The following is a 17,569-nucleotide window of genomic DNA, read 5'->3' as shown; positions in this document are numbered from 1 at the left end:
TCCATGCCTCTCTTCTTTCACCTTCTAACTCCTCCTCTTCTTCCTTTTCCGTTTATTACTAATTTTCCTTTCTTCCTCTTCCCCTTTCTTCCATATCCTCCCTCTTTTTCTGTCATCCTCCTCGTCTTCCTTGCCATAATCTTCTCTTCTTCAACCTCCTTTTCTTAATGCTTTCCATTTCCTCTTCTACTCGGTCCGATTCTTCCTCCTTACTTTGCCCCTTTTTTCCATTTTTTATTTGTCTCTTATTCACCATTCTTTTTTTGTCTTTCCTCCCTTTTCCTCTTCCTCTTCCTTTCCTAAACTTCGTCTCCTTCTTCTTTCTCCTTTTTCACTTTCTCATCTTCATCATTTTCCCTCTTTATCCTCTTTCTCGTCGTCTTTCTGACTTCTTCTCCTCTCTTTGGCTTTTCCCTTCCTCATCCTCTTCTCTTCCATTCTTCCTCCTCCTTCAGGAAACCCGCTCAGTGGTTCAGTACCAGTTCCTGTCTTGGCCGGATCATGACGTCCCCTATGAGACTGGAGGAGTTCTGGACCTGCTAGAACGAGCCAGAACCAGCCAAGGAGTTCACTCCTCACCTCTAATGATACACTGCAGGTACACACACATTCCTGTCTGAGTAGTAGCATGGGGACTGCATAACATAACCAGTAAACTGAGGCCCGCCATTTCTGCTTCACTTACAGGAAGATATACAATACATTTAAACACCAGGTTCTCATCTCAGATTATTAGAATAACAAAAGTAAAAAATCAGTACGTAGCGAGAACTTCTTCATGCAGTCACATTGACTGTATTGCATTATATTCTTTACACATTGTTCTGTATATTTGTACATACACACATTTGGTATGCAACTGCTTTTAGGGGTAGGTGATAGTGCCAAAAAATAAAATATCTTTGGTCCGAACATCTCAGTGCTGTGGTGCTGTCTAAAACCTGACTGGGAGACATCATGGCAGTTGTTTTAAGTTGAGACTCAGACTTAGACTTAGAATTTTATTGTCCATTGCAGAGCAGTGGAAATTTGTCTTTAACAGAACAGCTGACAGAATAAAAATACACAAGTTAAAAGGTCTATAAAAAATAACAAAAAGGTCACACCAACAAAGCTAAGAAAACCCAGTTTAAGACTAAAATGTTGGTTCCATTTGTAAAGAATGATTTCTTTACTATGTTTGTTCTTGCTAATGGTTTTTTGTAATGTTTTTTTAAATGAACTGTGGAGTTGGTGTGAGGAATTGTTTTTTGTTGGTGTTGGTTAGCCTGTGTGTGGAAAACTGTCAGTTAAGTTTGAGTGGTTCCTGTACTTTAGCAGCATAACAAGTCATTTAGGTGCTGAAAAACTGATGATCTTACTTAGAAATGGCAGATTTGAGATCGGCCTGTTCATTTGTGTCTTGTTTAGATTGTCCCTTTTTAGGAGAGGTTTCATTACAGCTGTTTTCAGATGCTCTGGTTGGATGCCCAAAATTAAAGACTAGGCATTAATGACATAGTCTTTGTGACTTTTTGAAAAGCACCATTTCACAACTGATGATTTCCAAAGGTGGATGAACCTGCCTCTCACTTTGATTGGCAGAATCAACTGCATCAAAATTAACGTCCAACCAAGACTACAGTATCTGTTCCAATCTAATCCAATGGCATGAGGTCCACCAATGCATTGGTTTGAAAGTGGGACTGTCACCTAAAACACCCTTAAGACAAAATTAACTTATTCCTATGACTGTAAATAATAAGATTCTATTTGGTATCATAAAGTAATTCAACTTTTGCATCAATGGAGTGTTTTTTATGTCTTTTGAACACCTGAAGAGGAAATATGATTCACTCTCTTTTTAAAGGTATAAACTAGTCTTACCTTAGCTTCCTCTGGTTGGTCCAAAGTTCAGCTGCTCGTCTTTTAACAAACACACGAGCACATCACCCCATCACCCCTTGCTTCTTTGCACTGGCTGCACATCATGTTGATGATTGATTTTAAGATTTTATTTTTGTTTTTAAATCACTTCATGGTTTAGCCCCCTCTTACTTTGCAGATCTTTTATGCCATTAGACTCCACATAGATCCTTTAAGTCCTTTGGCCAAAGACTTTTGGTGGTGTCCCTGTATAGGTTGAGCCAACGGGGAGGTCGTTCCTTTGCGGTTGCTGCCCCCAAACAACCTCCCCCTCATGCTGCTCCTAACCTGGACATCTTTAAAAGTTTGCTAAAGACACACTTTTACCCTTTAGCCTTTCCTGATGTGTCACAGTTGACTTTGTCTTATGTTGGTGTTTTTATTTCTGTTTGTGTTTCTCTTTTCATATGTTGTGTGTGCTTTGGAGTCTTCTCTTGTGCAGCACTGGCCAACAGTTCCTGTTTTTAAATGTACTTTATAAATAAAGTTGCCTTGCCTTTCCTACCAAACTTTACTGTTATCTCCAGCTAAGATCCTTTTTTAAACTAACTTGGGTCTTGTCATGACACTGTCTGTCTTGAGTGATGGTGAGAGACTGCTTTGTGAGGAGAGTGCCAGTTATTGAATGGGGGCCAGAACCAGGTCTGCATAAATCCAGATTGAAATGGGAGTCAGATCTCGGGGTTGCAACAGCTTTGGGCCAATTTATGTCAAAGGCCTGTCAGCTACTGTTAATACTTGGTAATGGCTGATTAATTACAACTTTCTACATCAATTATATCTCAGACAGAAAACTTACATTAATTTAAATCTAACATATCAGAGATGTGCCTCAGATGTGGTACTGAGGTCGGTTCCTTCCTGCTTTGTACCTGGCAGTGTATGAAGCTGAGGCTAATCTGGTGTGACATCTGCTCCACTTTAATCAGGATCTTGGGAAATAATGTTCCATTAGATCCTGAACTTTGTTTACTGGGAAACTGCATGTTTTCATGGTTGTCTAAATAATTCACAATTTAAATTCATAGAAGTATCCTTATGTATAGCTAAGAAGTGCTGTGTGTGATAGCTTGATTCCCCTCTCCACCAATTCATCTCCACCTGAATGGTTGCATTCCTCCTGGAAAAAAAATCACATACTGTCTGAGAAAATAATACGCCTTTTTGAAAATTTGGCAACTATATTTAAATCATATAGACGTATGCCAAGTATTTAATCTAGTGTGTTTCCTGTTGTCTGCTTCCCTTTTGCTCTTATTAAACGCAATGACACCCCCACCCCAATATCTATAAATTGGAGAGCAATACTCATCAATGCTTTGCTCTGCCATGTTTCCTCATTCACTCACTCAGCTAAGCTCACCTGTGCTGCACCGTTTGAGATGCAGCTAAACAGCATCATGCTGGAAATGTGTGATCACGTAATGATATTACATTTTCCACCAGTGTCAAAAACTCTACCGGTATTATAGTGAACAATATCATTTTGCACAACCTTTGCTGCCGACGTCTCATTCTGCCTCCTTCCTGAGGAAAAAAAGGAAAGGCGGCCAAGACGTCCTCACTTTGCCAAAATGTCCTCGTCCAGAGGTTGAAAACTTGCTGTGGTCCTCATGACAATAGCAAAACAAACATTCCATCTTCCTTTAAATGGCTGTTAATTCCTCATCATCTCTGCACCTTGTTTGTGCCAGCAGAACTGATCACAGGTCAGCTGGTCATTAACATTCAACAGGACAGATCACACATATGGCAGCTTCTCACACACACACACACACACACACAGAGAGAAAGAGAGAGAGAGATAGCAGGAGGCTGTGAATATGCAGCAGGTAACACCTGCTAATGATGGCACAGTTAACATGCACACTGCATCTGTTGCTATGTGTGTGTTTTACAGCGCAGGCTGTGGAAGGACAGGAGTCATCTGTGCTCTCGACTACATCCATGACCTACTGGTTACCAAGGTAACAGATGATAACAGTGCAGTTGTGTGTGTCATGTTTTCAGGCTCTGGATGGATCAGTAGCTACGTTAGCATGGACAGAAATTCCTTCTATATAAATAAAAGACAGTTTAATTTTTCAACCCTAACCTGGAACTCATCACATCACTGAACCCCCAACACGGTTCAGGCATAAGCAGAAAGAACATCCACCCCAGAAACCAAAAGAACGAGCGGTTGTTTTTGTTTTTTTCTTGCCTGTAGATCAGGTCACGAAAAAGTTGAAACCCTTCAGAAACGGACAGAAAATTAATTCTGATCGAGAATGCTCAGATACGCTGTAGAGTTTACGGGACGATTGGAGTTCATGTAAACTCGAGTTCTAAAGATAAAGAGAAAGGATGAGAAATAAATAAATATATTCTGAGGTTGGGTTGAGCCGAAGGAGGTTGTTGATACAACATCAACTCGTTTGTTGGGTTGGATCAACATCAGACACCAGAAACGTTTTTCATGAAATAAAATGATTTTTTTAAAGAAAGAGCAACACGTCTGGAAAAAGTTAGAACAGGAAGAACAAAAGGCTGGAAAAGTACCTGGTACAAACCAGAAACACCTGGAGGAGCATTGGACAACTAATCAGGTTACCTGGCAACAGGTCAGTAACATGACTGGTATAAAAGGAGCATTTCAGAGAGGCAGAGTCTCTCAGATGGAAAAATGGACAGAGCTTCACCAATCTGAGATAAACTGGATCTAAAACTGTGGAACAATTTCAGAAAAATGTTCCTCAGACTTTGAAGATCCACCATCTACAGTGTAGAATATCATCAGAAGATTCAGAGAATCAGGAGGAATCTCTGTGTGCCTGGGACAAGGCTGGATGCTGGTGATGTTCTGCATTAAAAGCAGACATGATTCTCTACTGGAAACCACTGCATGGACTCAGGAAGACTTCCAGAAACCACTGTCTGTGAACACAGTTCACCCTGAAACCACAAATGCAGGTTAAAGCTCCATCATGCAGAGAAGAAGCCAGATGTGAACAGGATCCAGAACCAGCTTCTTCCATCTTCTCTGGACCAAAGCTCATTTAAAATGGTCTGAGGCAAAGTGGAAACCTGGATGAAGATGTGAACTAGTTTGTGGAAAGCATGGACGGCGTGTCCTGCAGACTAAAGAGGAGAGGGAGCATCCAGCTTGTTATCAGTGGACAGGTGAAAAGCTGCATCTCTGATGGGATGGGGCTGCATTAGTGCCTATGGCGTGGACAGCTTCCACATCTGTGAAGCTCCATCAATGCTGAAAAGTACATGGAGGTTTTAGAGCAACATCTGCTCCATCCAGACAACGTCTCTTTCAGGGAAGACCTTGCAAGATTTCAGCAAGATGATGCTGAACCACATCCTGCATCCATCACAGCAGCATGGCTTCACAGGAGAAGAGTCCGGCTGCTGAACTGGCCTGCCTGCAGTCCAGACCTTTCACCAGTACACAACATCTGGAGCATCATGGAAGCAGAAATCCAGCAACCAAGGTCCAGGACTGTAGAGCAGCTAGAATCCTGCATCAGACCAGAATGGAACAACATTCCTCTCCTAAAACTCCAGCAACTGGTCTCCTCACTTCCCAGATGTTTCCAGACATGTTAGAAGAAGAGATGCTACACCATGCTGAACACCACCCTGGAACTACTTTTTACACCATGCTGAACATCACCCTGGAACTACTTTTTACACCATGCTGAACACCACCCTGGAACTACTGTTTATGCCATGCTGAACATCACCCTGGAACTACTTTTTACAATGTGCCGAACATCACCCTGGAACTACTTTTTACACCGTGCTGAACATCACCCTGGAACTACTTTTTACAATGTGCCGAACATCACCCTGGAACTACTTTTTACACCGTGCTGAACATCACCCTGGAACTACTTTTTATACCGAACCGAACGTCACCCTGGAACTACTTTTTACACCGTGCCGAACACCACCCTGGAACTACTTTTTACACCGTACCGAACGTCACCCTGATACTACTTTTTACACGATGCTGAACATCACCCTGGAACTACTTTTTACAATGTGCCGAACATCACCCTGGAACTACTTTTTACACCGTGCTGAACATCACCCTGGAACTACTTTTTACAATGTGCGGAACATCACCCTGGAACTACTTTTTACACCGTGCTGAACACCACCCTGGAACTACTTTGTATACCGTGCTGAACAACACCCTGGAACTACTTTTTACATCACGCTGAACACCACCCTGAAACTACTTTTTACACCATGCCGAACATCACCCTGGAACTACTTTTTACACCATGCCGAACACCACCCTGGAACTACTTTTTACACCGTGCCGAACGTCATCCTGGAACTACTTTTTATACCGTGCCGAACGTCACCCTGGAACTACTTTTTGGACCGTACTGAACGTCACCCTGGAACTACTTTTTACACCGTGCCGAACACCACCCTGGAACTACTTTTTACACCGTGCCGAACGTCACCCTGGAACTACTTTTTACACCGTACCGAACGTCACCCTGGAACTACTTTTTACACCATGCCGAACACCACCCTGAAACTACTTTTTACACCGTGCCGAACACCACCCTGGAACTACTTTTTACACCGTGCCGAACACCACCCTGGAACTACTTTTTACACCATGCCGAACGTCACCCTGGAACTACTTTTTTACACCGTACCGAACGTCACCCTGGAACTACTTTTTACACCGTGCCGAACACCACCCTGGAACTACTTTTTACACCGTGCCGAACGTCACCCTGGAACTACTTTTTACACCGTGCCGAACGTCACCCTGGAACTACTTTTTACACCGTGCCGAACACCACCCTGAAACTACTTTTTACACCGTGCCGAACACCACCCTGGAACTACTTTTTACACCGTGCCGAACACCACCCTGGAACTACTTTTTACACCATAACGAACGTCACCCTGGAACTACTTTTTACACCGTGCCGATCGCCACGGTGGAACTACTTTATACACCGTACCGAACGTCACCCTGGAACTACTTTTTACACCGTGCCGAACGTCACCCTGGAACTACTTTTTACACCGTACCGAACGTCACCCTGGAACTACTTTTTACACCGTGCCGAACACCACCCTGGAACTACTCTTACACCATGCCGAACGTCACCCTGGAACTACTTTTTACAATGTGCCGAACATCACCCTGGAACTACTTTTTACACCGTGCTGAACATCACCCTGGAACTACTTTTTAGAATGTGTCAAACATCACCCTGGAACTACTTTTTACACCGTGCCAAACATCACCCTGGAACTACTTTTTACACCGTCCCGAACGTCACCCTGGAACTACTTTTTACACCGTGCCGTACGTCACCCTGGAACTACTTTTTACACCGTGCCGAATGTCACCCTGGAACTACTTTTTACACCGTGCCGAACGTCACCCTGGAACTACTTTTTACACCGTGCCGAACACCACCCTGGAACTACTTTTTACACCGTGCCAAACATCACCCTGGAACTACTTTTTACACCATAACGAACGTCACCCTGGAACTACTTTTTACACCGTGCCGATCGCCACAGTGGAACTACTTTATACACCGTACCGAACGTCACCCTGGAACTACTTTTTACACCATGCTGAACATCACCCTGGAACTACTTTTTACACCGTGCCGAACGCCACCCTGGTACTACTGTTTACACCATGCTGAACATCACCCTGGAACTACTTTTCACAATGTGCCTAACATCACCCTGGAACTACTTTTTACACCGTGCCGAACATCACCCTGGAACTACTTTTTACACCGTGCCGAACGTCACCCTGGAACTACTTTTTACACCGTACCGAACGTCACCCTGGAACTACTTTTTACACCGTGCCGAACACCACCCTGGAACTACTCTTACACCATGCCGAACGTCACCCTGGAACTACTTTTTACAATGTGCCGAACATCACCCTGGAACTACTTTTTACACAGTGCTGAACATCACCCTGGAACTACTTTTTAGAATGTGTCAAACATCACCCTGGAACTACTTTTTACACCGTGCCAAACATCACCCTGGAACTACTTTTTACACCGTCCCGAACGTCACCCTGGAACTACTTTTTACACCGTGTCGTACGTCACCCTGGAACTACTTTTTACACCGTGCCGAATGTCACCCTGGAACTACTTTTTACACCGTGCCGAACGTCACCCTGGAACTACTTTTTACACCGTGCCGAACATCACCCTGGAACTACTTTTTACACCGTGCCAAACATCACCCTGGAACTAGTTTTTACACCGTGCCGAACATCACCCTGGAACTACTTTTTACACAGTACGGAACGTCACCCTGGAACTACTTTTTACACCGTGCTGAACATCACCCTGGAACTACTTTTTACACCGAGCTGAACATCACCCTGGAACTACTTTTTACAATGTGCCGAACATCACCCTGAAACTACTTTTTACACCGTGCCGAACACCACCCTGGAACTACTTTTTACACCGTGCCGAACACCACCCTGGAACTACTTTTTACACCGTGCCGAACGTCACCCTGGAACTACTTTTTACACCGTACCGAACGTCACCCTGGAACTACTTTTTACACCGTGCCGAACACCACCCTGGAACTACTTTTTACACCGTGCCGAACGTCACCCTGGAACTACTTTTTACACAGTGCCGAACGTCACCCTGGAACTACTTTATACACCGTACCGAACGTCACCCTGGAACTACTTTTTACACCATGCTGAACATCACCCTGGAACTACTTTTTACACTGTGCCGAACACCACCCTGGTACTACTTTTTACACCATGCCGAACATCACCCTGGAACTACTTTTTACACCGTGCCGAACTTCACCCTGGAACTACTTTTTACACCGTACCGAACGTTACCCTGGAACTACTTTTTACACCGTGCTGAACATCACCCTGGAACTACTTTTTACACCATACCGAACGTCACCCTGGAACTACTTTTTACACCGTGCCAAATGTCACCCTGGAACTACTTTTTACACCGTGCCGAACACCACCCTGGAACTACTTTTTACACCCTACCGAACGTCACTCTGGAACTACTTTTTACACCGTACCGAACGTCACCCTGGAACTACTTTTTACACCGTGCTGAACATCACCCTGGAACTACTTTTTACAATGTGCCTAACATCAACCTGGAACTAGTTTTTACACCGTGCCGAACATCACCCTGGAACTACTTTTTACACAGTACGGAACGTCACCCTGGAACTACTTTTTACACCGTGCTGAACATCACCCTGGAACTACTTTTTACACCGAGCTGAACATCACCCTGGAACTACTTTTTACAATGTGCCGAACATCACCCTGGAACTACTTTTTACACCGTGCTGAACATCACCCTGGAACTACTTTTTACACCGTGCCGAACACCACCCTGGAACTACTTTTTACACCGTGCCGAACGTCACCCTGGAACTACTTTTTACACCGTACCGAACGTCACCCTGGAACTACTTTTTACACCATGCCGAACACCACCCTGAAACTACTTTTTACACCGTGCCGAACACCACCCTGGAACTACTTTTTACACCGTGCCGAACACCACCCTGGAACTACTTTTTACACCGTGCCGAACGTCACCCTGGAACTACTTTTTACACCGTACCGAACGTCACCCTGGAACTACTTTTTACACCGTGCCGAACGCCACCCTGGAACTACTTTTTACACCGTGCCGAACGTCACCCTGGAACTACTTTTTACACCGTGCCGAACGTCACCCTGGAACTACTTTTTACACCGTGCCGAACGTCACCCTGGAACTACTTTTTACACCGTAACGAACGTCACCCTCGAACTACTTTTTACACCGTGCCGAACACCACAGTGGAACTACTTTATACACCGTACCGAACGTCACCCTGGAACTACTTTTTACACCATGCTGAACATCACCCTGGAACTACTTTTTACACTGTGCCGAACACCACCCTGGTACTACTTTTTACACCATGCCGAACATCACCCTGGAACTACTTTTTACACCGTGCCGAACTTCACCCTGGAACTACTTTTTACACCGTGCCGAACGTCACCCTGGAACTACTTTTTACACCGTGCTGAACTTCACCCTGGAACTACTTTTTACACCGTGCCGAACACCGCCCTGGAACTACTTTTTACACCGTACCGAACGTCACCCTGGAGCTACTTTTTACACCGTGCTGAACATCACCCTGGAACTACTTTTTACACCATACCGAACGTCACCCTGGAACTACTTTTTACACCGTGCCAAATGTCACCCTGGAACTGCTTTTTACACCGTGCCGAACACCACCCTGGAACTACTTTTTACACCCTACCGAACGTCACTCTGGAATGACTTTTTACACCGTACCGAACGTCACCCTGGAACTACTTTTTACACCGTGCTGAACATCACCCTGGAACTACTTTTTACAATGTGCCTAACATCACCCTGGAACTACTTTTTACACCGTGCTGAACATCACCCTGGAACTACCTTTTACAATGTGCCGAACATCACCCTGGAACTACTTTGTACACCGTGCTGAACATCACCCTGGAACTACTTTTTACACCGTGCCGAACACCACCCAGGAACTACTTTTTACACCGTGCCGAACGTCACCCTGGAACTACTTTTTACACAGTGCCGAACGTCACCCTGGAACTACTTTTTACACCGTGCCGAACGTCACCCTGGAACTACTTTTTACACCGTAATGAACGTCACCCTCGAACTACTTTTTACACCGTGCCGAACACCACCCTGGAACTACTTTTTACACCGTGCCGAACGTCACCCTGGAACTACTTTTTACACCGTGCCGAACGTCACCCTGGAACTACTTTTTACACCGTGCCGAACGTCACCCTGGAACTACTTTTTACACCGTAACGAACGTCACCCTCGAACTACTTTTTACACCGTGCCGAACACCACAGTGGAACTACTTTATACACCGTACCGAACGTCACCCTGGAACTACTTTTTACACCATGCCGAACATCACCCTGGAACTACTTTTTACACTGTGCCGAACACCACCCTGGTACTACTTTTTACACCATGCCGAACATCACCCTGGAACTACTTTTTACACCGTGCCGAACTTCACCCTGGAACTACTTTTTACACCGTGCCGAACGTCACCCTGGAACTACTTTTTACACCGTGCTGAACTTCACCCTGGAACTACTTTTTACACCGTGCCGAACACCGCCCTGGAACTACTTTTTACACCGTACCGAACGTCACCCTGGAGCTACTTTTTACACCGCGCTGAACATCACCCTGGAACTACTTTTTACACCATACCGAACGTCACCCTGGAACTACTTTTTACACCGTGCCAAATGTCACCCTGGAACTGCTTTTTATACCGTGCCGAACACCACCCTGGAACTACTTTTTACACCCTACCGAACGTCACTCTGGAACTACTTTTTACACCGTACCGAACGTCACCCTGGAACTACTTTTTACACCGTGCTGAACATCACCCTGGAACTACTTTTTACAATGTGCCTAACATCACCCTGGAACTACTTTTTACACCGTGCTGAACATCACCCTGGAACTACTTTTTACAATGTGCCGAACATCACCCTGGAACTACTTTGTACACCGTGCTGAACATCACCCTGGAACTACTTTTTACACCGTGCCGAACGTCACCCTGGAACTACTTTTTACACCGTAACGAACGTCACCCTCGAACTACTTTTTACACCGTGCCGAACACCACAGTGGAACTACTTTATACACCGTACCGAACGTCACCCTGGAACTACTTTTTACACCATGCCGAACATCACCCTGGAACTACTTTTTACACTGTGCCGAACACCACCCTGGTACTACTTTTTACACCATGCCGAACATCACCCTGGAACTACTTTTTACACCGTGCCGAACTTCACCCTGGAACTACTTTTTACACCGTGCCGAACGTCACCCTGGAACTACTTTTTACACCGTGCTGAACTTCACCCTGGAACTACTTTTTACACCGTGCCGAACACCGCCCTGGAACTACTTTTTACACCGTACCGAACGTCACCCTGGAGCTACTTTTTACACCGCGCTGAACATCACCCTGGAACTACTTTTTACACCATACCGAACGTCACCCTGGAACTACTTTTTACACCGTGCCAAATGTCACCCTGGAACTGCTTTTTACACCGTGCCGAACACCACCCTGGAACTACTTTTTACACCCTACCGAACGTCACTCTGGAACTACTTTTTACACCGTACCGAACGTCACCCTGGAACTACTTTTTACACCGTGCTGAACATCACCCTGGAACTACTTTTTACAATGTGCCTAACATCACCCTGGAACTACTTTTTACACCGTGCTGAACATCACCCTGGAACTACTTTTTACAATGTGCCGAACATCACCCTGGAACTACTTTGTACACCGTGCTGAACATCACCCTGGAACTACTTTTTACACCGTGCCGAACACCACCCAGGAACTACTTTTTACACCGTGCCGAACGTCACCCTGGAACTACTTTTTACACAGTGCCGAACGTCACCCTGGAACTACTTTTTACACCGTGCCGAACGTCACCCTGGAACTACTTTTTACACCGTAATGAACGTCACCCTCGAACTACTTTTTACACCGTGCCGAACACCACAGTGGAACTACTTTATACACCGTACCGAACGTCACCCTGGAACTACTTTTTACACCATGCTGAACATCACCCTGGAACTACTTTTTACACCGTGCCAAACACCACCCTGGTACTACTTTTTACACCATGCCGAACATCACCCTGGAACTACTTTTTACACCGTGCCGAACTTCACCCTGGAACTACTTTTTACACCGTGCCGAACGTCACCCTGGAACTACTTTTTACACCGTGCTGAACTTCACCCTGGAACTACTTTTTACACCGTGCCGAACACCGCCCTGGAACTACTTTTTACACCGTACCGAACGTCACCCTGGAGCTACTTTTTACACCGTGCTGAACATCACCCTGGAACTACTTTTTACACCATACCGAACGTCACCCTGGAACTACTTTTTACACCGTGCCAAATGTCACCCTGGAACTACTTTTTACACCGTGCCGAACACCACCCTGGAACTACTTTTTACACCCTACCGAACGTCACTCTGGAACTACTTTTTACACCGTACCGAACGTCACCCTGGAACTACTTTTTACACCGTGCTGAACATCACCCTGGAACTACTTTTTACAATGTGCCTAACATCACCCTGGAACTAGTTTTTACACCGTGCCGAACATCACCCTTGAACTACTTTTTACACAGTACGGAACGTCACCCTGGAACTACTTTTTACACCGTGCTGAACATCACCCTGGAACTACTTTTTACACCGAGCTGAACATCACCCTGGAACTACTTTTTACAATGTGCCGAACATCACCCTGGAACTACTTTTTACACCGTGCTGAACATCACCCTGGAACTACTTTTTACACCGTGCCGAACACCACCCTGGAACTACTTTTTACACCGTGCCGAACGTCACCCTGGAACTACTTTTTACACCGTACCGAACGTCACCCTGGAACTACTTTTTACACCATGCCGAACACCACCCTGAAACTACTTTTTACACCGTGCCGAACACCACCCTGGAACTACTTTTTACACCGTGCCGAACACCACCCTGGAACTACTTTTTACACCGTGCCGAACGTCACCCTGGAACTACTCTTTACACCGTACCGAACGTCACCCTGGAACTACTTTTTACACCGTGCCGAACACCACCCTGGAACTACTTTTTACACCGTGCCGAACGTCACCCTGGAACTACTTTTTACACCGTGCCGAACGTCACCCTGGAACTACTTTTTACACCGTGCCGAACGTCACCCTGGAACTACTTTTTACACCGTAACGAACGTCACCCTCGAACTACTTTTTACACCGTGCCGAACACCACAGTGGAACTACTTTATACACCGTACCGAACGTCACCCTGGAACTACTTTTTACACCTTGCCGAACATCACCCTGGAACTACTTTTTACACTGTGCCGAACACCACCCTGGTACTACTTTTTACACCATGCCGAACATCACCCTGGAACTACTTTTTACACCGTGCCGAACTTCACCCTGGAACTACTTTTTACACCGTGCCGAACGTCACCCTGGAACTACTTTTTACACCGTGCTGAACTTCACCCTGGAACTACTTTTTACACCGTGCCGAACACCGCCCTGGAACTACTTTTTACACCGTACCGAACGTCACCCTGGAGCTACTTTTTACACCGCGCTGAACATCACCCTGGAACTACTTTTTACACCATACCGAACGTCACCCTGGAACTACTTTTTACACCGTGCCAAATGTCACCCTGGAACTGCTTTTTACACCGTGCCGAACACCACCCTGGAACTACTTTTTACACCCTACCGAACGTCACTCTGGAACTACTTTTTACACCGTACCGAACGTCACCCTGGAACTACTTTGTACACCGTGCTGAACATCACCCTGGAACTACTTTTTACACCGTGCCGAACACCACCCAGGAACTACTTTTTACACCGTGCCGAACGTCACCCTGGAACTACTTTTTACACAGTGCCGAACGTCACCCTGGAACTACTTTTTACACCGTGCCGAACGTCACCCTGGAACTACTTTTTACACCGTAATGAACGTCACCCTCGAACTACTTTTTACACCGTGCCGAACACCACAGTGGAACTACTTTATACACCGTACCGAACGTCACCCTGGAACTACTTTTTACACCATGCTGAACATCACCCTGGAACTACTTTTTACACCGTGCCAAACACCACCCTGGAACTACTTTTTACACCATGCCGAACATCACCCTGGAACTACTTTTTACACCGTGCCGAACTTCACCCTGGAACTACTTTTTACACCGTGCCGAACGTCACCCTGGAACTACTTTTTACACCGTGCTGAACTTCACCCTGGAACTACTTTTTACACCGTGCCGAACACCGCCCTGGAACTACTTTTTACACCGTACCGAACGTCACCCTGGAGCTACTTTTTACACCGTGCTGAACATCACCCTGGAACTACTTTTTACACCATACCGAACGTCACCCTGGAACTACTTTTTACACCGTGCCAAATGTCACCCTGGAACTACTTTTTACACCGTGCCGAACACCACCCTGGAACTACTTTTTACACCCTACCGAACGTCACTCTGGAACTACTTTTTACACCGTACCGAACGTCACCCTGGAACTACTTTTTACACCGTGCTGAACATCACCCTGGAACTACTTTTTACAATGTGCCTAACATCACCCTGGAACTAGTTTTTACACCGTGCCGAACATCACCCTGGAACTACTTTTTACACAGTACGGAACGTCACCCTGGAACTACTTTTTACACCGTGCTGAACATCACCCTGGAACTACTTTTTACACCGAGCTGAACATCACCCTGGAACTACTTTTTACAATGTGCCGAACATCACCCTGGAACTACTTTTTACACCGTGCTGAACATCACCCTGGAACTACTTTTTACACCGTGCCGAACACCACCCTGGAACTACTTTTTACACCGTGCCGAACGTCACCCTGGAACTACTTTTTACACCGTACCGAACGTCACCCTGGAACTACTTTTTACACCATGCCGAACACCACCCTGAAACTACTTTTTACACCGTGCCGAACACCACCCTGGAACTACTTTTTACACCGTGCCGAACACCACCCTGGAACTACTTTTTACACCGTGCCGAACGTCACCCTGGAACTACTCTTTACACCGTACCGAACGTCACCCTGGAACTACTTTTTACACCGTGCCGAACACCACCCTGGAACTACTTTTTACACCGTGCCGAACGTCACCCTGGAACTACTTTTTACACCGTGCCGAACGTCACCCTGGAACTACTTTTTACACCGTGCCGAACGTCACCCTGGAACTACTTTTTACACCGTAACGAACGTCACCCTCGAACTACTTTTTACACCGTGCCGAACACCACAGTGGAACTACTTTATACACCGTACCGAACGTCACCCTGGAACTACTTTTTACACCTTGCCGAACATCACCCTGGAACTACTTTTTACACTGTGCCGAACACCACCCTGGTACTACTTTTTACACCATGCCGAACATCACCCTGGAACTACTTTTTACACTGTGCCGAACACCACCCTGGTACTACTTTTTACACCATGCCGAACATCACCCTGGAACTACTTTTTACACCGTGCCGAACTTCACCCTGGAACTACTTTTTACACCGTGCCGAACGTCACCCTGGAACTACTTTTTACACCGTGCTGAACTTCACCCTGGAACTACTTTTTACACCGTGCCGAACACCGCCCTGGAACTACTTTTTACACCGTACCGAACGTCACCCTGGAGCTACTTTTTACACCGTGCTGAACATCACCCTGGAACTACTTTTTACACCATACCGAACGTCACCCTGGAACTACTTTTTACACCGTGCCAAATGTCACCCTGGAACTGCTTTTTACACCGTGCCGAACACCACCCTGGAACTACTTTTTACACCCTACCGAACGTCACTCTGGAACTACTTTTTACACCGTACCGAACGTCACCCTGGAACTACTTTGTACACCGTGCTGAACATCACCCTGGAACTACTTTTTACACCGTGCCGAACACCACCCAGGAACTACTTTTTACACCGTGCCGAACGTCACCCTGGAACTACTTTTTACACAGTGCCGAACGTCACCCTGGAACTACTTTTTACACCGTGCCGAACGTCACCCTGGAACTACTTTTTACACCGTAATGAACGTCACCCTCGAACTACTTTTTACACCGTGCCGAACACCACAGTGGAACTACTTTATACACCGTACCGAACGTCACCCTGGAACTACTTTTTACACCATGCTGAACATCACCCTGGAACTACTTTTTACACCGTGCCAAACACCACCCTGGTACTACTTTTTACACCATGCCGAACATCACCCTGGAACTACTTTTTACACCGTGCCGAACATCACCCTGGAACTACTTTTTACACCGTGCCGAACGTCACCCTGGAACTACTTTTTACACCGTGCTGAACTTCACCCTGGAACTACTTTTTACACCGTGCCGAACACCGCCCTGGAACTACTTTTTACACCGTACCGAACGTCACCCTGGAGCTACTTTTTACACCGTGCCGAACATCACCCTGGAACTACTTTTTACACCATACCGAACGTCACCCTGGAACTACTTTTTACACCGTGCCAAATGTCACCCTGGAACTACTTTTTACACCGTGCCGAACACCACCCTGGAACTACTTTTTACACCCTACCGAACGTCACTCTGGAACTACTTTTTACACCGTACCGAACGTCACCCTGGAACTACTTTTTACACCGTGCTGAACATCACCCTGGAACTACTTTTTACAATGTGCCTAACATCACCCTGGAACTAGTTTTTACACCGTGCCGAACATCACCCTGGAACTACTTTTTACACAGTACGGAACGTCACCCTGGAACTACTTTTTACACCGTGCTGAACATCACCCTGGAACTACTTTTTACACCGAGCTGAACATCACCCTGGAACTACTTTTTACAATGTGCCGAACATCACCCTGGAACTACTTTTTACACCGTGCTGAACA

General features: G+C 45.9%; 1 protein-coding gene across 5 annotated transcripts in view; it reads left to right on the top strand.

The window, feature by feature from the left end:
- Nucleotides 1–17,569, top strand: part of ptpn18 (protein tyrosine phosphatase non-receptor type 18) — a 39,613-nt gene that overhangs the window by 10,625 nt on the left and 11,419 nt on the right. For all 5 annotated transcript variants that reach the window (XM_042004460.1, XM_042004462.1, XM_042004463.1 and 2 more), the window contains 2 exons: nt 456–598; nt 3,806–3,872. In XM_042004460.1, the coding sequence (XP_041860394.1) occupies nt 456–598; nt 3,806–3,872 (210 nt within the window). The remainder of the gene's footprint in view (nt 1–455; nt 599–3,805; nt 3,873–17,569) is intronic.

The sequence above is a fragment of the Melanotaenia boesemani genome, chromosome 13 (genome assembly GCF_017639745.1).
Source record: "Melanotaenia boesemani isolate fMelBoe1 chromosome 13, fMelBoe1.pri, whole genome shotgun sequence".
Classification (NCBI taxonomy): Eukaryota; Metazoa; Chordata; class Actinopteri; order Atheriniformes; family Melanotaeniidae; genus Melanotaenia; species Melanotaenia boesemani.
The sequence above is the reverse complement of the archived record's forward strand: the minus strand, read 5'-3'. Positions and strand labels throughout refer to the sequence as shown.